Here is a 13,736-nt window from a genome sequence, read left to right as displayed (position 1 = left end):
CCGATAAAAATTTGAAAGCAAATTCGTTTGGTCGATATAATGTCATAAGGCTGAAACAAACAAATAAACGAGCTTGTTGTGCAAGACATGCCTATACAATAACAAGACTAATATATGACAACCCTAAGTAAGTTGTATGATAATCTATGTTTGCATTATGTATTGTAATTCTTAAGTCTATAAAAATGTTCAAGGGCAGACTTGAGTCTTATTCTGTAAACAGTATCAAGCCTAAGAATACTACCTGGAAGAAGATCAAGAAGATCATGCCTCAGAAGAATTGTGAAGAAGCTTGGAGTTGAATAAATTTGTTTTGGGAAAAATATATTCTAAGTTAAGATCTCTACAAGACACATATTAAGTGTTATAGAGAAGTCATTCGAGAACTCCAGAATGACTTATCGAGAAGTCGGGAAAGCTACTAGAGAACTCAGAGATATCGACAAGTCAAATTGAAGACATGAAGAATCGAGATATCGACAAGTCATTTCTTCACTTGAGAATTCTGAGATATCGACAAGTCAAAATATCACTAGAGAACTCTGAGATATCGACAAGTCAAAATATCACTAGAGAACTCAGAGTTATCGATAAGTCAAAGTGAAGACATGAAATTGTGAGATCTTGACAAGTCAAATTCTCTTATAGAGAACTCTGAGACTTCAATAAGTCAAAATAACTATAGAGTGATTAGATATTTCAATAAGCCTATATACTTATCGAGATGTCAAGTTCTCTATATGCCAAAGTGGAGATCTCGAGGTAAAACTCAAAGTACAAAATGCAGACCAGTTCAATATCCAAGATTATCAATCAACAAACAATCTAATCAAGTTGGATTGATAAGTCTACAAAAGCAGCTTGAAGAGTACAAGATCAAAGGCCAAGATTAAATGGCAGAATAAAGTCACAGGAGTGCAAGATTAGCAAGATACACTAAGCCAGAAATAGAAAGATTTGATTATCTAAAAATAGGGTTTAGTACATGCTGTTGCATATTGTGTAATAACCAGTGTTTACTGTTCTATAAAGTAAACACTGGATACTTTGTTAGGAGTAACAATTTTAAATTAGAAAAATCTTGTATTCTCTCAAGGAAGAAGCTAAGCTTTTTATTAACAAAGAGCCTAGAAATTTTGTAGCAAAACATTCTTAATTTTTAATATAAAATTAAGTGAGTTTTGAAAGATCCGTGTCCACTGTTCTTACTTGTTCAATTTTAGTGTTAACACATTTCACTACAAGATTTAATTTACTTTGTTCACCGCCTTAAATAATTCAAGAAAAATAGAAAAACACTAAAACACATTCACCCCACCCCTCTGTATGTGATTTATTATCTAACAAGTGGTATCAGAGCAAAATCTGAAAGTAAACAAATTCAAGATCTTGGAGGAATGAATACATAGAAAATCAGTAGCATCAAAATTCCTACTTTTGATAAGACTAACTATACTCTATGGAAAAAGAAAATGTTGTTGTTCATCAGGATGACCAATCCATTATATATTTAGATCCTCAAAAATGGGTCTTTCACTCCTATGATTAGAGTTGAGGAATCTACAGATGGAGACATGGTCATCCCAACTCATTATGCTCCAAAAGATCCTTCAGAGTATACTGAGCCTGAGAAAGAAAAAGTTTCCCTGGATTGTGGCCTACAGCTGATCTTGATAGAGTCACTTGACAATGTAATGTACAATAACATTGTTAATTGTGACACTGCTAAGAAGATATGGGAAAAGATTGAAATACTTTGTGAAGGAACTAAGGAAGTTAGATCTAATCAAAGAAGGATACTGATTTCACAGTATGAAGGTTTCATGGCTAAGCCAAAAGAAAGTATCATTGATGTGTTTGAAAGGTTTAACAAGATGATAAATGACTTGCAACTGCATGATAGATATTATGAAGCTGAAGAAGTGAATTTGAAGTTTTTACTCACACTTCCTGATCATCTGAAACAGAAAATTTTTGCAATCAGAGAAGGGAGAGACTTAAGCAGGATAACTCTGAAAGTTCTATATGGAATCTTAAAAATATATGAATTAGAAATGATTCAAAGGAAATCATTAAGAGCTGGTCAAGGGCATGTTATGGATGGTTCAAGTGCTCTAATTTTCAATGAAAGACAGACCTCTAATTATGAGCCAAGATCCCAGACTCCAGTTGCCTCAACGATTGAGAAAAGAAACAATGATTCTCAGGAACAAGTCATACTGGAATCGGAAGAAGATGAGTTCTATACCCTGGATGAACTTGATGAGCTAGATCAGTCAATGGCCTATCTGGCAAGAAAGTTCTCTAACATTAGAATAAAGAATCCAAGATTCTTTAAGGGTAAAGGACAATTGTTTAACAAAGACAGCAGCTAGAAAGGAAAAGGGAAGTACACATCTGATAGCAAAAATGGTTACAAAACTGAATCTGTTGACAGATCAAAGATAAGGTGCTACAACTGTGATGAGCTGGGCCATTTTGCTACAGAATGTAGGAAACCCAAGAAAGCAAAGAAAGACAAAATTTATCTTGAACTGGAAGCAAAGTATGAAGCTCTTCTGAAGAAACAACAAAGCAAAGCTTATATTGCAGAGGGAAAAAGTTGGGATCATTATGATAATGATGAAGATGAGGAAGTTGGAAATTATGCACTTATGACCTTGGAACAAGGAGAGTCATCCTCATCAAAAATACAGGTACCAACTCTTACCACCATTGATTTAAATGTGAGTCAATATAAGGAAATAGTTGAAAAGATGAGCACATAAATGTTTCACATTCATACAAGTATGGTTGCTGCTAATGAAGAAGTTAGCAGACTGACAAAGATAAATGAGAAGCTTGAAAATGAGAAACAAGAGACTAAATTGTTATTGATAGAGCTTGAAGCTGTGAAACAAGAAAATGCCTATCTGAAGAACAAGCTCAAGTGTGCAAATAAGATTGAAGCTGTGTTAAGGGAGAAGATAGAAAAGAATGAAGTCAAATTGAAATATTTCAGGAATGCATCTGATTTGGTTGGACAATATCATGAGAAGAATAATCCATGTGCAAATATTTCTATTGGTCTTGATTATAATGTCTTGAATAACAAGAAGAAAACTATAGGTGAGAAAGGGAAAGCAAATGAAAATGAATATATTCCAGCTATGCTGAAAAAGGTTGGCTCGCCTATGTTCAAAGCATTTGAAATAGATTTCAGTGAAAAGGAGTTGATCATAAGGCAAGAAATTGTTGATGAAGACAAAGAGAAGGAAAATGCAGAAACAACTCAATCATCCAAAGCTGAAGAGAAGCTCATGAACAACCAAGGTTCCAAGACACCTGTCAAGGAAACAAAAACTAAAGATGCAAGAAATAAGAAGAAAAATAGCAATGGGAAGATTGGGATAAACAAAAGCAACAATTTTGTTTATGCTGCATATGCTCCAAGAAAGAAATATGAAAAGTGTGGCTCTGTAAATCACCTAACTCACCTTTGTAAAAAGGTTGTTAGTAAGCCAGCTGAAGGAGCCTACAAGTATAATGAAGCCAAAGCAAATGATCCCTATTCAGTCTGTAATAATTTTGACTGCATTCCCTGTAACTTAAAGGTAATGAAAAATTGCCACAAGCTGAGAGTAGATCTCAAAGAAGTCAGTATTGGATCTACAGCTGCAAGGGAAAATGCACAAATATCTATGAATGCTATTCTTTTTGAAACTTCTAACTCTACTTCTGCTAAATCTGTTAACAAGAAGAAAGTACCCAACACTGCTTGGGCTGCTAAACACACTTAAAACTCATTGTGTGTGGGGAAAAATGAAGAAGGTCATATGGTTCATAGACAGTGGATGTTCCAGGCATATGACAGGTGATAAGGCCCTGCTATCACAGTTTGAGGAGAAGGTTGGCCCTTTAGTGACCTTTGAAGACAACAATAAAGGATTCACAATGGGATATGGCAAGATTGTTTCTGAAAATGTTGTCATTGATAATGTAGTATTGGTAGCTGGTCTTGAAGTAAATCTTCTTAGTGTCAGCCAGTTTGCAGACTCAAGATTTTAAAGTTCTATTTGACAAAGAATAATGTATTTTCATTAGCAAGAAAACCAATGAAGTTACTCTGAAAGGAGCAAGGAAAGGAAGCTTGTTTGTTGCAGACTTGTACTCAACAAATGAGAATGGAATTTGTTGCTTCTACACCAAGGCATCCTTAGAGCAAAGCAAGTTATGGCACAAGAAACTCTCACATCTAAATTATAAGACAATCAACATTCTGGTCAAGAAAGAGTTGGTGAGAGACATGCCAAAATTAGAGTTTGCTCAAATTGAAGTCTTTGAAGCTTGTCAGAAAGGAAATATGAAAAGATCAAGTCACAAGCCAAAAACTGTGAATTCCATAAGTGCACCACTACAATTTATTGACATGGACTTGTTTGGACCAGTAAATGTTGACATCTCCATAAGAAATACTTGGGCCAGCTTTCTCCACAAAGTCTGATAGCAGGGCTTTATTTCCAGTCATATGTCCTGAGCATCCACTGTCCAGAACTAAGATGTTTTTCATGTTGCCCTGCAATCACAAAGACCACTAATGATTAGTTTTAAGGACCCAGACTAGCTTGGATCCTTTGGTCTTATTAAGTTTGTTAACATTTACAGCGGATTTAGCATCAGAGTTTATGTTAACATTTTTCTTATCAGCATTTATATTATTAGACTTTGTATCAGAACTTACACTAGAAGGAACAATGCTAACTTTCTTTAAAGAAGGTTTTATTTGATAATAATCATAGTACAAACTATGATATTCCTTACAAGTATAAATGGAATGCCATAAACTACCACAATGAAAACAAGGATTTTGTGGCCTATATCTAACAGACTAACTCTTAACTCCTGACTTTGAAGGTAAGGAGTTTATGTTCTTATTCTTCCTGTAAAAAGAAGCCAGATGGTTAGAACTTCCACAGTTATGACATGTTTTTCTAGGAGCATCAGGAACAGGCTTATAATCATTGCTTTTATTCACACCTTCCTTTCCATTCCTATTTTTCCTAGGTGACTTTACCTGGTTTACATTCTTAACATCTTTCAGCTTATGATTAAGCTGCTTCTTTGTCATTAAGCCTACGTTAACTTCAGTTGGCTTTTCCTGTTTTAGTTTGTCAGAAGTTAATTCCTCTTTAGCTTCTGATTTCTCAGTTTCAGACTTTACAGCTAAAAACTTAACAGATTTTACCTTTGGCTTTTATTTAACAACTATAGGCTTAATTTCTACAGTTCTTTTATCATTCTTATCATCTCCATAACCTAAGCCCTCTTTCCAGTTTCCACTACTTAACAAATTCTGAGTTATTCTGCCAGAGTTAGTCCAAGTCCTGATAATCTCTCTTTCCTTTTCTAACTCAGTTTTTAGAAATTCATTCATTTTAAGTACTTCATCCCTAACATAGAAAGCATCATCTCTATCTTTCTGAGTTTGATGGAACATGTCTAACTCTTTTTCTAAATAACCATTCCTCTTTTTACAGGCAAGATTTTCAGAAATTAATCTTTCACATGTTAAAGTTTGATCTCTATAACTAATGAACATGGTTTTAAGATATCTTCTCAACTCATTAATATCATCAGTATGAAAGGCATAAGTAGTTTGAGGTACCTTTAACTCAGCAGCTTCAGAACTGCTGTCAGCATTTGCCATCAGGACATAGTTCACCTCACTTTCAGAATCTGAAGTGTCTGTCCATCTTTTCTTCTTTGTGACAAGAGCCTTTCCTTTGTCACTCTTCACTTTCTTGCAATCAGGAGATATGTGGCATTTCTCACCACAATTGTAGCATTTGACATTTGTGTAATCTCCTCTGTCAGACTTCCCTCCTTTGCCTTCAGATTTTCTGAAGCTCTTCTTATCAGAACTTGCACCTTTCCTGGAAAACTTCTTTCCCTTCCTGAACTTTCTGTATGAAATCCTTGTGATTCCTTTCACAATAAGAGCACACAGCTTCATCATCTCTTCATCAGCATCCATCTCAGGTAAGCTTTCAGTTTCTGAGTCATCATCACTATCAGAACTTGATGACTCGGTATCAGACTTTCTGATGAGCGCTTTTCCCTTGCCTTTCCTTGAGGTAGCTGCTTTGGGGGATTCTTCCTCGCCCTTAAGAGCAACTGTCCTTGACTTTCCTCCTTTCGTCTTGCTTCTTTGTTCCATCTCAAGTTCATGAGTCTTGAGCATCCCATAAATTTCATCAAGAGTTGTTTCTTCAAGATTATAGTTGTCTCTTATAATTGTGGCCTTTAAATCTCAACTTTCAGGAAGGGCTAACAGGAATTTAAGGTTTGAATCTTCAAGATCATACTCCTTATCAACTAGTGACAAATCATTCAAGAGTTTGACAAATCTGTCATATAAATCAGTCAATGACTCATTAGGCTTTGAGTCAAAGTGTTCATACTCTTGAGTGAGTATAGTCTTCATGTTCTTCTTAATCGAATCAGTTCCCTGACATCTTGTCTCCAAGGCATTCCATATCTCCTTTGCAGTCTTGCAGTTAATTACCCGGTTTGACATTACATTATCAATGGCACTATGCAGCAAGTGTCGTACCTTAGCATCATTAGCAATTGATGCGATATCTTCAGCAGTGTAATCACTCTTCTCCTTTGGTACAGACTTTGCTGCTTCACCTGCAACTACAACAACGAGTTTTGTTGGCTTGTGAGGTCCTTCATTGATTCTGTCAAGATATTCTGGATCTGTAGCTTCCAGAAACATAGTCATCATCACCTTCCATATGGGATATTCAGATGGTTTCGGTATGGGAACTCTAATAGCCTCATATCGACTATGGATTTGAGTCTTTGGAGGTTCTTCAGTTTTGGTGGGCTTGATTGGAGTTTCTGCTTCAGACATGATTATTTTTGGATCTTAAACTATTTGTGTGTTAACAGATAGGCTCTGATACCACTTGTTAGGTCACACACACTGTGGAAGGGGGGTTGAATACAGTGTATAGCACAATCAAATCGAATTCAAAGAACACAAGTAACAGAAAACAAACTTTATTAAACTCTGTTACAATGTAGAACTGTCCTCTCTCAGTGATGAACAAATATCACGAGAGCTGATAGGGTTACAATGAATAATATTCTCGATAATAACAACACTTTTAGTGTAAACCCTATGTCTGTGTTTATATACTACACAGTTACAAGATAATCGCTAATTGATATGGAATATAATTCTGCTTCCTAAAATATATCAATCAGATATCTTTTCTTCCAAGTATTCCATTCTTCACAGAATTCCTTCTTCATGCATATCTCTTCTTGCGTTTGTCTTGATCTTATTTCCTTTCAATCAGCCGCCTTCCTTATCTAAAAGTTTTCTTTAAGTTCTTATATTATCTCCTGATAAATATCTCCTGAACCTTAAGTACTGATAACTTAAGTTCTGTCTTCAGTATAAGTGCTGATATCCAGTTAAGTACTGATTTGTCATGTTTAAGTAAGATCTGAAAACTAAACACAAATCATATTAGACATGACATTATCAAATATATCTAACAAAAATTTATACAACTCCTTCATTTGATGTCCTTTTGATTTTCAGTGTCATGATCAAAGATCTTTTTTCCAGAGATATTTATACATCTCCAAAGTATATGAGTTATTCTAATATCACATTTCAAAATAAGTTTATCAGAATCATGCATGTCTCTCTAACTAACATAGTACATATGTATCATTCAGATGGTATAATAATCATTTTATAATAAATAAAATGAACGTTTTCCTTTTTTAGATATTATTTAATTAAAAACTGAACTAATTACAGTTGAATTTAATTTTATATTTATTAGAAAAATCATTCTTTTTTAATTTTTGGTGATTTTATCATCTTTGAAGATATTTGTAAAAAAATCATTTATAACCAATATTAATCCAATGTAACTTATTTTTTTGTTATTCAGAAAAATAATTGAAGTTGTTTTAGATAATTAATATATCCAACGACGTAATCTTTTTGTAAAAATACTTTTTTTTGTAAAAGTATTTTGCAAAAAATCAATTTTTTTCTTAAAAAATAAATACAACCATTTTTTGAAAAGTACCTTTTAAAAATACTTTTTCAACTTTCTAATGATTTTTATATATAAAATCAACCAAAATGTAAATTTAAAATTTAATAAGCATAATACCTTACTTAACAAGTTGTCCTCGTTAAATTAATTGTAACTTTAAATACGACAAAAAATAATTTTAATAATTTCTATGAAAATAATTTATATTTAGTTATTTTTTGTTCTAAAATTTAATTTTATAAACATTTCGAATATGCTAAAATCGTATGAAATTTAACAAAAGTGAAAATTTGATATTTGCTCTATAAATTTAAATAAATAAAACTATATTTGACCAAAAATTGAGTAGCCAAACTACAAATTACTTTAAATTAGGGGGTATAATTAAGCTTAGTCGAATCGAACACTAATATGGTCGGGTCGAACTCGATTAAAATAGTTCGTGCTAGTGTTCGAGCTCGATCTTTTGATTTCAAGTTCGAAGTCGACTATTCAAAAGTTCGGTAGGCTCGAGTTCCACTCGAAAATTCAAATTAATTTAACTAAAAATTACCAAAAACTCGAAATATGATCGATTAGACTCGAGTTCGATTTGATAAAAAATAAAAAATTAAAAATAAAATAGACTCGATAATGCCCGCAAACTTTACTAATCGAATAATTTAAAATTCGAGTTCGGCTCGGTTAAAAATTTGAGAACTCGATTATTTTTGAATCAAATCAATTTTTTTACGAATGGATTTCGAAAAATTTACAAACAATTTAATTTATTTACCATTCTACTTTAAATTAAATTTAGAGCAAGACATACAACAAGCTTACGAAATTAAAATATACTCCCTCCGTCGGTCCGTCCCAATTAATATGTCTTATGTTATTTTTGATGGTGAAATTGACTCAAATTTAACCGTATATAAAAACTCATTTTTTTATTTTTAAAAATTAGAATATACATATAAAAGTAGATTAAACATACTTTCTAATGATATAAATTTTAATGTGAAATTTTTGGTCAAAGTTAGGTCAATTTGACCGTAAAAAGTCAAATAAAACAGATAAATTGGGAAAGGGGGCACCAAATTGTTATTATATTTATTAGGAAAAACTATTAAATTAATTTTTGACAAATATAGCTTATAATTTTATAAATAAGTATATGTTCTCATAAATTATCAGAATGAGCGAGGATCGAAATTTAAACCTGCAACAACAAACAATAAACTGTTAATCGCTTGAGTTATTTAACCAACTTGAGTTATTTAACGTGCTCGACCATTAAATTAATTATTCCTGATTATCAACCGATCCAATCTTATCTGCTCAAAACTATATGGATAGACTCCATAATAATTATAACACTAACTAAAAATGTTCACAAGTGTAGACTCACACATACATACACATATTAAATGTATATAAAAGATCTTAGATTTTGATTGTGATGGACATGCTCCAAGACTTTCCATCTCTCTCTCTCTCTAAAAAAATACAAACACCATTGCTTCTGACTCTCGCCATTTACTCCTGTTTGTGTAATAAAGACCGGGTTTTTTGGGATCTCATTGTGCTATTCTCTCTCTTTCTTTTCAATTTTCCCCTTTTTTGTTGAAATTTTCACACCCCTTTTCTTTATTTCCATTTTTCAGCTTCATTTTGAGCTGTTCTTGATTGTTGTTTCTTTGGTTTTTCTTGGTGGGTTTTGGAGCTTGATTTGTTTTATGATCTGGGTCAGTAATTTTTTTGGTGTTTGATGCTAAAGTAGTGTGATTTTTGTGGGGTTTTTTTGGGTTTTTTAATGTTAATTTGAGAATTTTGTTTCAAGATTGGTGGTGGGTATTTCAAGATTTGATCTTTTCAGGGTTGTATAGATAATAGAATTTAAGAAGGTAAGAAAAGATTACATTTTTTGGTTTATGTTAATTGGAAGTTGCAATTTTTGGGATAAACATATTGATATTTTATTAGTTTTATAGTTGCAGATCTCTTTTTCTAGCATTTTATGATATAAGATTTTAATTGAGTTATTTATCTTGTGTAATCATTGTTAATCTATAGGAAAGTGAATGAATTTGTTGTAATTGGAGATTTTACTAAGAAAGTACTTGTGTTGTGTTTTGGCACTTTAGGGACTCGAAAGTGAGGGTTAAAGTTTGTTGATTTTGCGAATAAGGAAAAAGGGTGATTAAATTAATAGCTGGTCTGGATTCTTCAGCTGAAATTAGGGGGTGGGATTGTATAGCTGGTCTGGATTGCATATTGAATATCATCAGGGCCCTAAGGATGGGGTCCTGCTTATCTACCGAAAGCAGGAGCCCTGTCCTGAATTCCCCTGGGGGTAGGAAGAGGAAGAATTCGAGGAAGAAACTCGGGTCTCGAAATTCTTCCTTTGAATCGAAGAGGGAAGAGCAGCTTTATAGGATTCCAGGACGGATGTTTTTGAATGGCGCTAGTGATGTTGCTTCAATTTTTACCCAGCAGGGGAAGAAAGGGACCAATCAAGATGCCATGATTGTTTGGGAGGTTAGCTGCTTGACCTTTTTTGTTCATATTTTATAATTTTTAGAGCTTTAGGTGATCAGAAAATGATATGTATAACTTTGAGTTAGTTTAATGGGTTCTTTCCATGGTTATTATCTGGATAGGTAGCTGGATATATTGCTTACAAATTTAAGAAATGTGAATTAACCATGTTTTAAACTTAAATTAAGACTCATTCTTGTAGTGGATCGATGTCAATAGAGTTTCTTTTAGATAATTGCACAGCTTGGCGATATCAAAGCATAATCTATTGTATGATCAATGATTGAAAAGTGATACTGCAATGGGATATTCTAGCTGTAAATTTTACGTGTTAACTTAACATAAACTGGAGCTTTGTGTGTGTGCGCGCGTGTGTTTCACATATGGTCAGTTTCTCATAAATAAATTAAGCTATTAACTATTCGTATTTGGTTTTAAACTGTAGTAATAATATGGCGGATTTCTAAATGTTAAAATTAAATAGATCTGTTGAGTTGCTTATTCTAATCATGTCAAGCATCTAATTTAGCTCAGATAAACATTAGTCTGTCAACTTCCTTTTTGAAAAAAATTCCAAGGTTCCTTGTTGGAATTTCTACTTATTTGAAATAAATGTGATTTCAGAACTTTGCTTCAAGAACAGACACTATATTTTGTGGTGTCTTTGATGGGCATGGACCCTATGGTCACATGGTTGCTAAACGAGTCAGAGATTCTCTCCCATTGAAGCTATGTGCGAACTGGGAAGTTAATTTAAAGGGTGATGGAAGTCTCGGAGAGACCAATCTTAATGGCACAGGTAGCATGAACTTGGAAAGCACCTCATTTTTGGCTTCTAATGAGGAATCAAGGGCTGTCGATGTTGAAGGAACTGAAAATCATGAAAATATGTTTCAGATCCTGAAGGAGTCCTTTCTTAAAGCTTATAAAGTCATGGATAGGGAACTTAAGTTGTATACTACCATTGATTGCTTCTGTAGTGGAACAACAGCTGTAACTTTGATTAAGCAGGTCGTAGACTGATTTCAATTTAAATCACTTCCCTTTAGATATTCTAAGATGATTCTGAACATGGTTTTGTTATTCTGTTTTAGGGAGACAATCTTGTGATTAGTAATGTTGGGGACTCCAGAGCTGTAATGGGTACAAGAGATCAAGATGGTCATCTTACTGCATTACAGCTGACTGTGGATTTGAAACCAAACCTTCCAGGTACATCAACCCTTTCTCTATTTCTGCTTCTCCCTGACCTCCTACAGAGTTCCTATAGATAATGATTCTAGAATTTTCGTAAGTTGGCATTGTGTAAATGGAAATAGGGTTGTTTCAAATTATTTGTAAAACTAGGGACCTGAGAAAGCAATAGTAAAGAGATGAATGGACTGCAACACTGAATCTAGATCTCATAGGCCGGCCATTTTAGTATTAGATATACGTAATTTCAGTGATGTTCCATTTCGGTATCCTGTCTGAGGCTTAATTCTTGTAGCTTTAGTTATTCTCCTCTCGGAAGCTTGTTTCCGATATAATTTGGGATGTGCTTTTAGACTCTATACTCCTTATTTTGTTATATTTTTGTTTTATAATAAAAAGGCTTGAGGACAACTGTGAGAGAAAATATAGATATTTTAATTGAAAACAATTTGCAAGCCAGGCAATTTTGGTAGTTAGTGTATGCACATGCAGGTCCACTTGATTCATGAATAGGATGATATTTGTAGCTATGATATTTAGTTGATAGTAGAAAAGACAGCTAAGATGTTTTGTCCATCTGTTTGTAACCCCCCCCCCCCCCCTTCCCAAAATAAAAACACTGCCCCAAGAAAGAAGGAAAAAGGAAGAGTTTTAGCTTACAAGGACATGTGCTTATATGATCTCCTTAATTTAGATCGAACCTCGTTATCTAGCTCCCATTATTCTTCTTATGCTCAATATAACATTCTAAATTATTTAGGTGAAGTAAATAGGATATTACTCCAAAAAAATTCTGCGTCATAAACGTACTTGTCTAAATTTACAGCGGAAGCAGAGAGGATACGTAAATGTAAAGGGAGAGTTTTTGCCCTTCGGGATGAACCTGATGTTGCCAGAGTCTGGTTGCCCAATAATGACTCTCCCGGCCTTGCCATGGCCCGTGCTTTTGGGGATTTTTGTCTTAAAGATTTTGGCTTAATATCTGTGCCCGAAGTATCTCATCGACGCCTTACAGAAAAAGATGAGTTTGTTGTCTTGGCATCGGATGGGGTATGTAATCTTTGTGTAGGATAATTTTTTATGATCTTTTTATCTTCAATCGCGCGGTTTCACTTATGTTATATATTACCCACAGATTTGGGATGTTCTCTCAAACAAGGAGGTTGTAGACATTGTGGTTGCAGCCCCCGCACGTTCTTATGCAGCTAGAGCATTAGTTGAGTCGGCAGTCAGAGCATGGAAGTGCAAATACCCTACCTCGAAAGTTGATGACTGTGCAGTGGTTTGCCTTTTCTTCAAGTCCAATGATCTATCTTCTGCTTCTGCCATCAAATCAGATGAGAAGATAGTGTCCTCAGAAGAACGGGTTGTAGATGATAATAACGAAGGTTCTTCTGAACCATTGGGATTAAACCGTTCTGGGACTGTTAGAAATGACGGGGACAAACTTGGCAACGAATGTAAAGATGAAGAAGATGAAGCTGATGAGGACGATTCCTTGCTATATTCAGACCCAGGGAAAGACTGGTCAGCTCTTGAAGGGGTTTCTCGGGTAAATACATTACTTACATTACCAAGGTTTGTGCTCGGAGGAGGAGATAAGCCAGCTGCTGGAGCAGCAAAGGCTCACAAATGATGAAAACACAGAAGGTTCAATTTATTATAGAGCTTTTCGTAATTTTTTTTTGTCCTACATGTTCACATTTAGTCTCTTTTTTATGGTTCCTTTTACAAAAGAAAGTTATTGGAATTCTTTTCAATGTCACCGATGTTTATTATTAACCGGAGAGGCGGGCCTGGCTATATTAGAGTGTCCGGGAATTGTCCTTTCTCTCTCCAGGTGGGTAGTACCGGAATTTTGTAAATCCAACTTTTGGTGCATTGTTTATTTACTATTTCTTTTACAGGGTGGCAGAAATCTATAAGAAATATGTTGATCGTTGTTGTAGATAA

At 34.1% G+C, this 13,736-nt stretch overlaps 1 protein-coding gene across 2 annotated transcripts; it reads left to right on the top strand.

The window, feature by feature from the left end:
* The first annotated feature begins 9,442 nt into the window (after nt 1-9,442).
* LOC141669250 (putative protein phosphatase 2C 33) lies at nt 9,443-13,736 on the top strand. Of its 2 annotated transcripts, none has more exons than XM_074476081.1 (6): nt 9,443-9,796; nt 10,196-10,589; nt 11,214-11,600; nt 11,684-11,801; nt 12,610-12,833; nt 12,919-13,736. In XM_074476081.1, exons 2-6 carry the CDS (start codon nt 10,350-10,352, stop codon nt 13,417-13,419), a joined length of 1,470 nt encoding a protein of 489 aa, XP_074332182.1. In that variant the 5' UTR covers nt 9,443-9,796; nt 10,196-10,349; the 3' UTR covers nt 13,420-13,736. The 2 variants fall into 2 exon arrangements, with proteins under 2 accessions (XP_074332182.1, XP_074332181.1); XM_074476080.1 differs by having other exon boundaries at nt 9,443-9,955.

Source organism: Apium graveolens, chromosome 1 (genome assembly GCF_009905375.1).
Source record: "Apium graveolens cultivar Ventura chromosome 1, ASM990537v1, whole genome shotgun sequence".
In the NCBI taxonomy this organism is placed as follows: Eukaryota; Viridiplantae; Streptophyta; class Magnoliopsida; order Apiales; family Apiaceae; genus Apium; species Apium graveolens.
The sequence above is the reverse complement of the archived record's forward strand: the minus strand, read 5'-3'. Positions and strand labels throughout refer to the sequence as shown.

Coding starts and splice junctions, on each gene's coding strand:
- LOC141669250 (XM_074476081.1), top strand. CDS start 10,350: ATGGGGTCCTGCTTATCTACCGAAAGCAGGAGCCCTGTCCTGAATTCC. Junction 11,601..11,683: donor CTGTAACTTTGATTAAGCAG/GTCGTAGACTGA, acceptor ATTCTGTTTTAG/GGAGACAATCTTGTGATTAG. Junction 11,802..12,609: donor TTTGAAACCAAACCTTCCAG/GTACATCAACCC, acceptor CTAAATTTACAG/CGGAAGCAGAGAGGATACGT.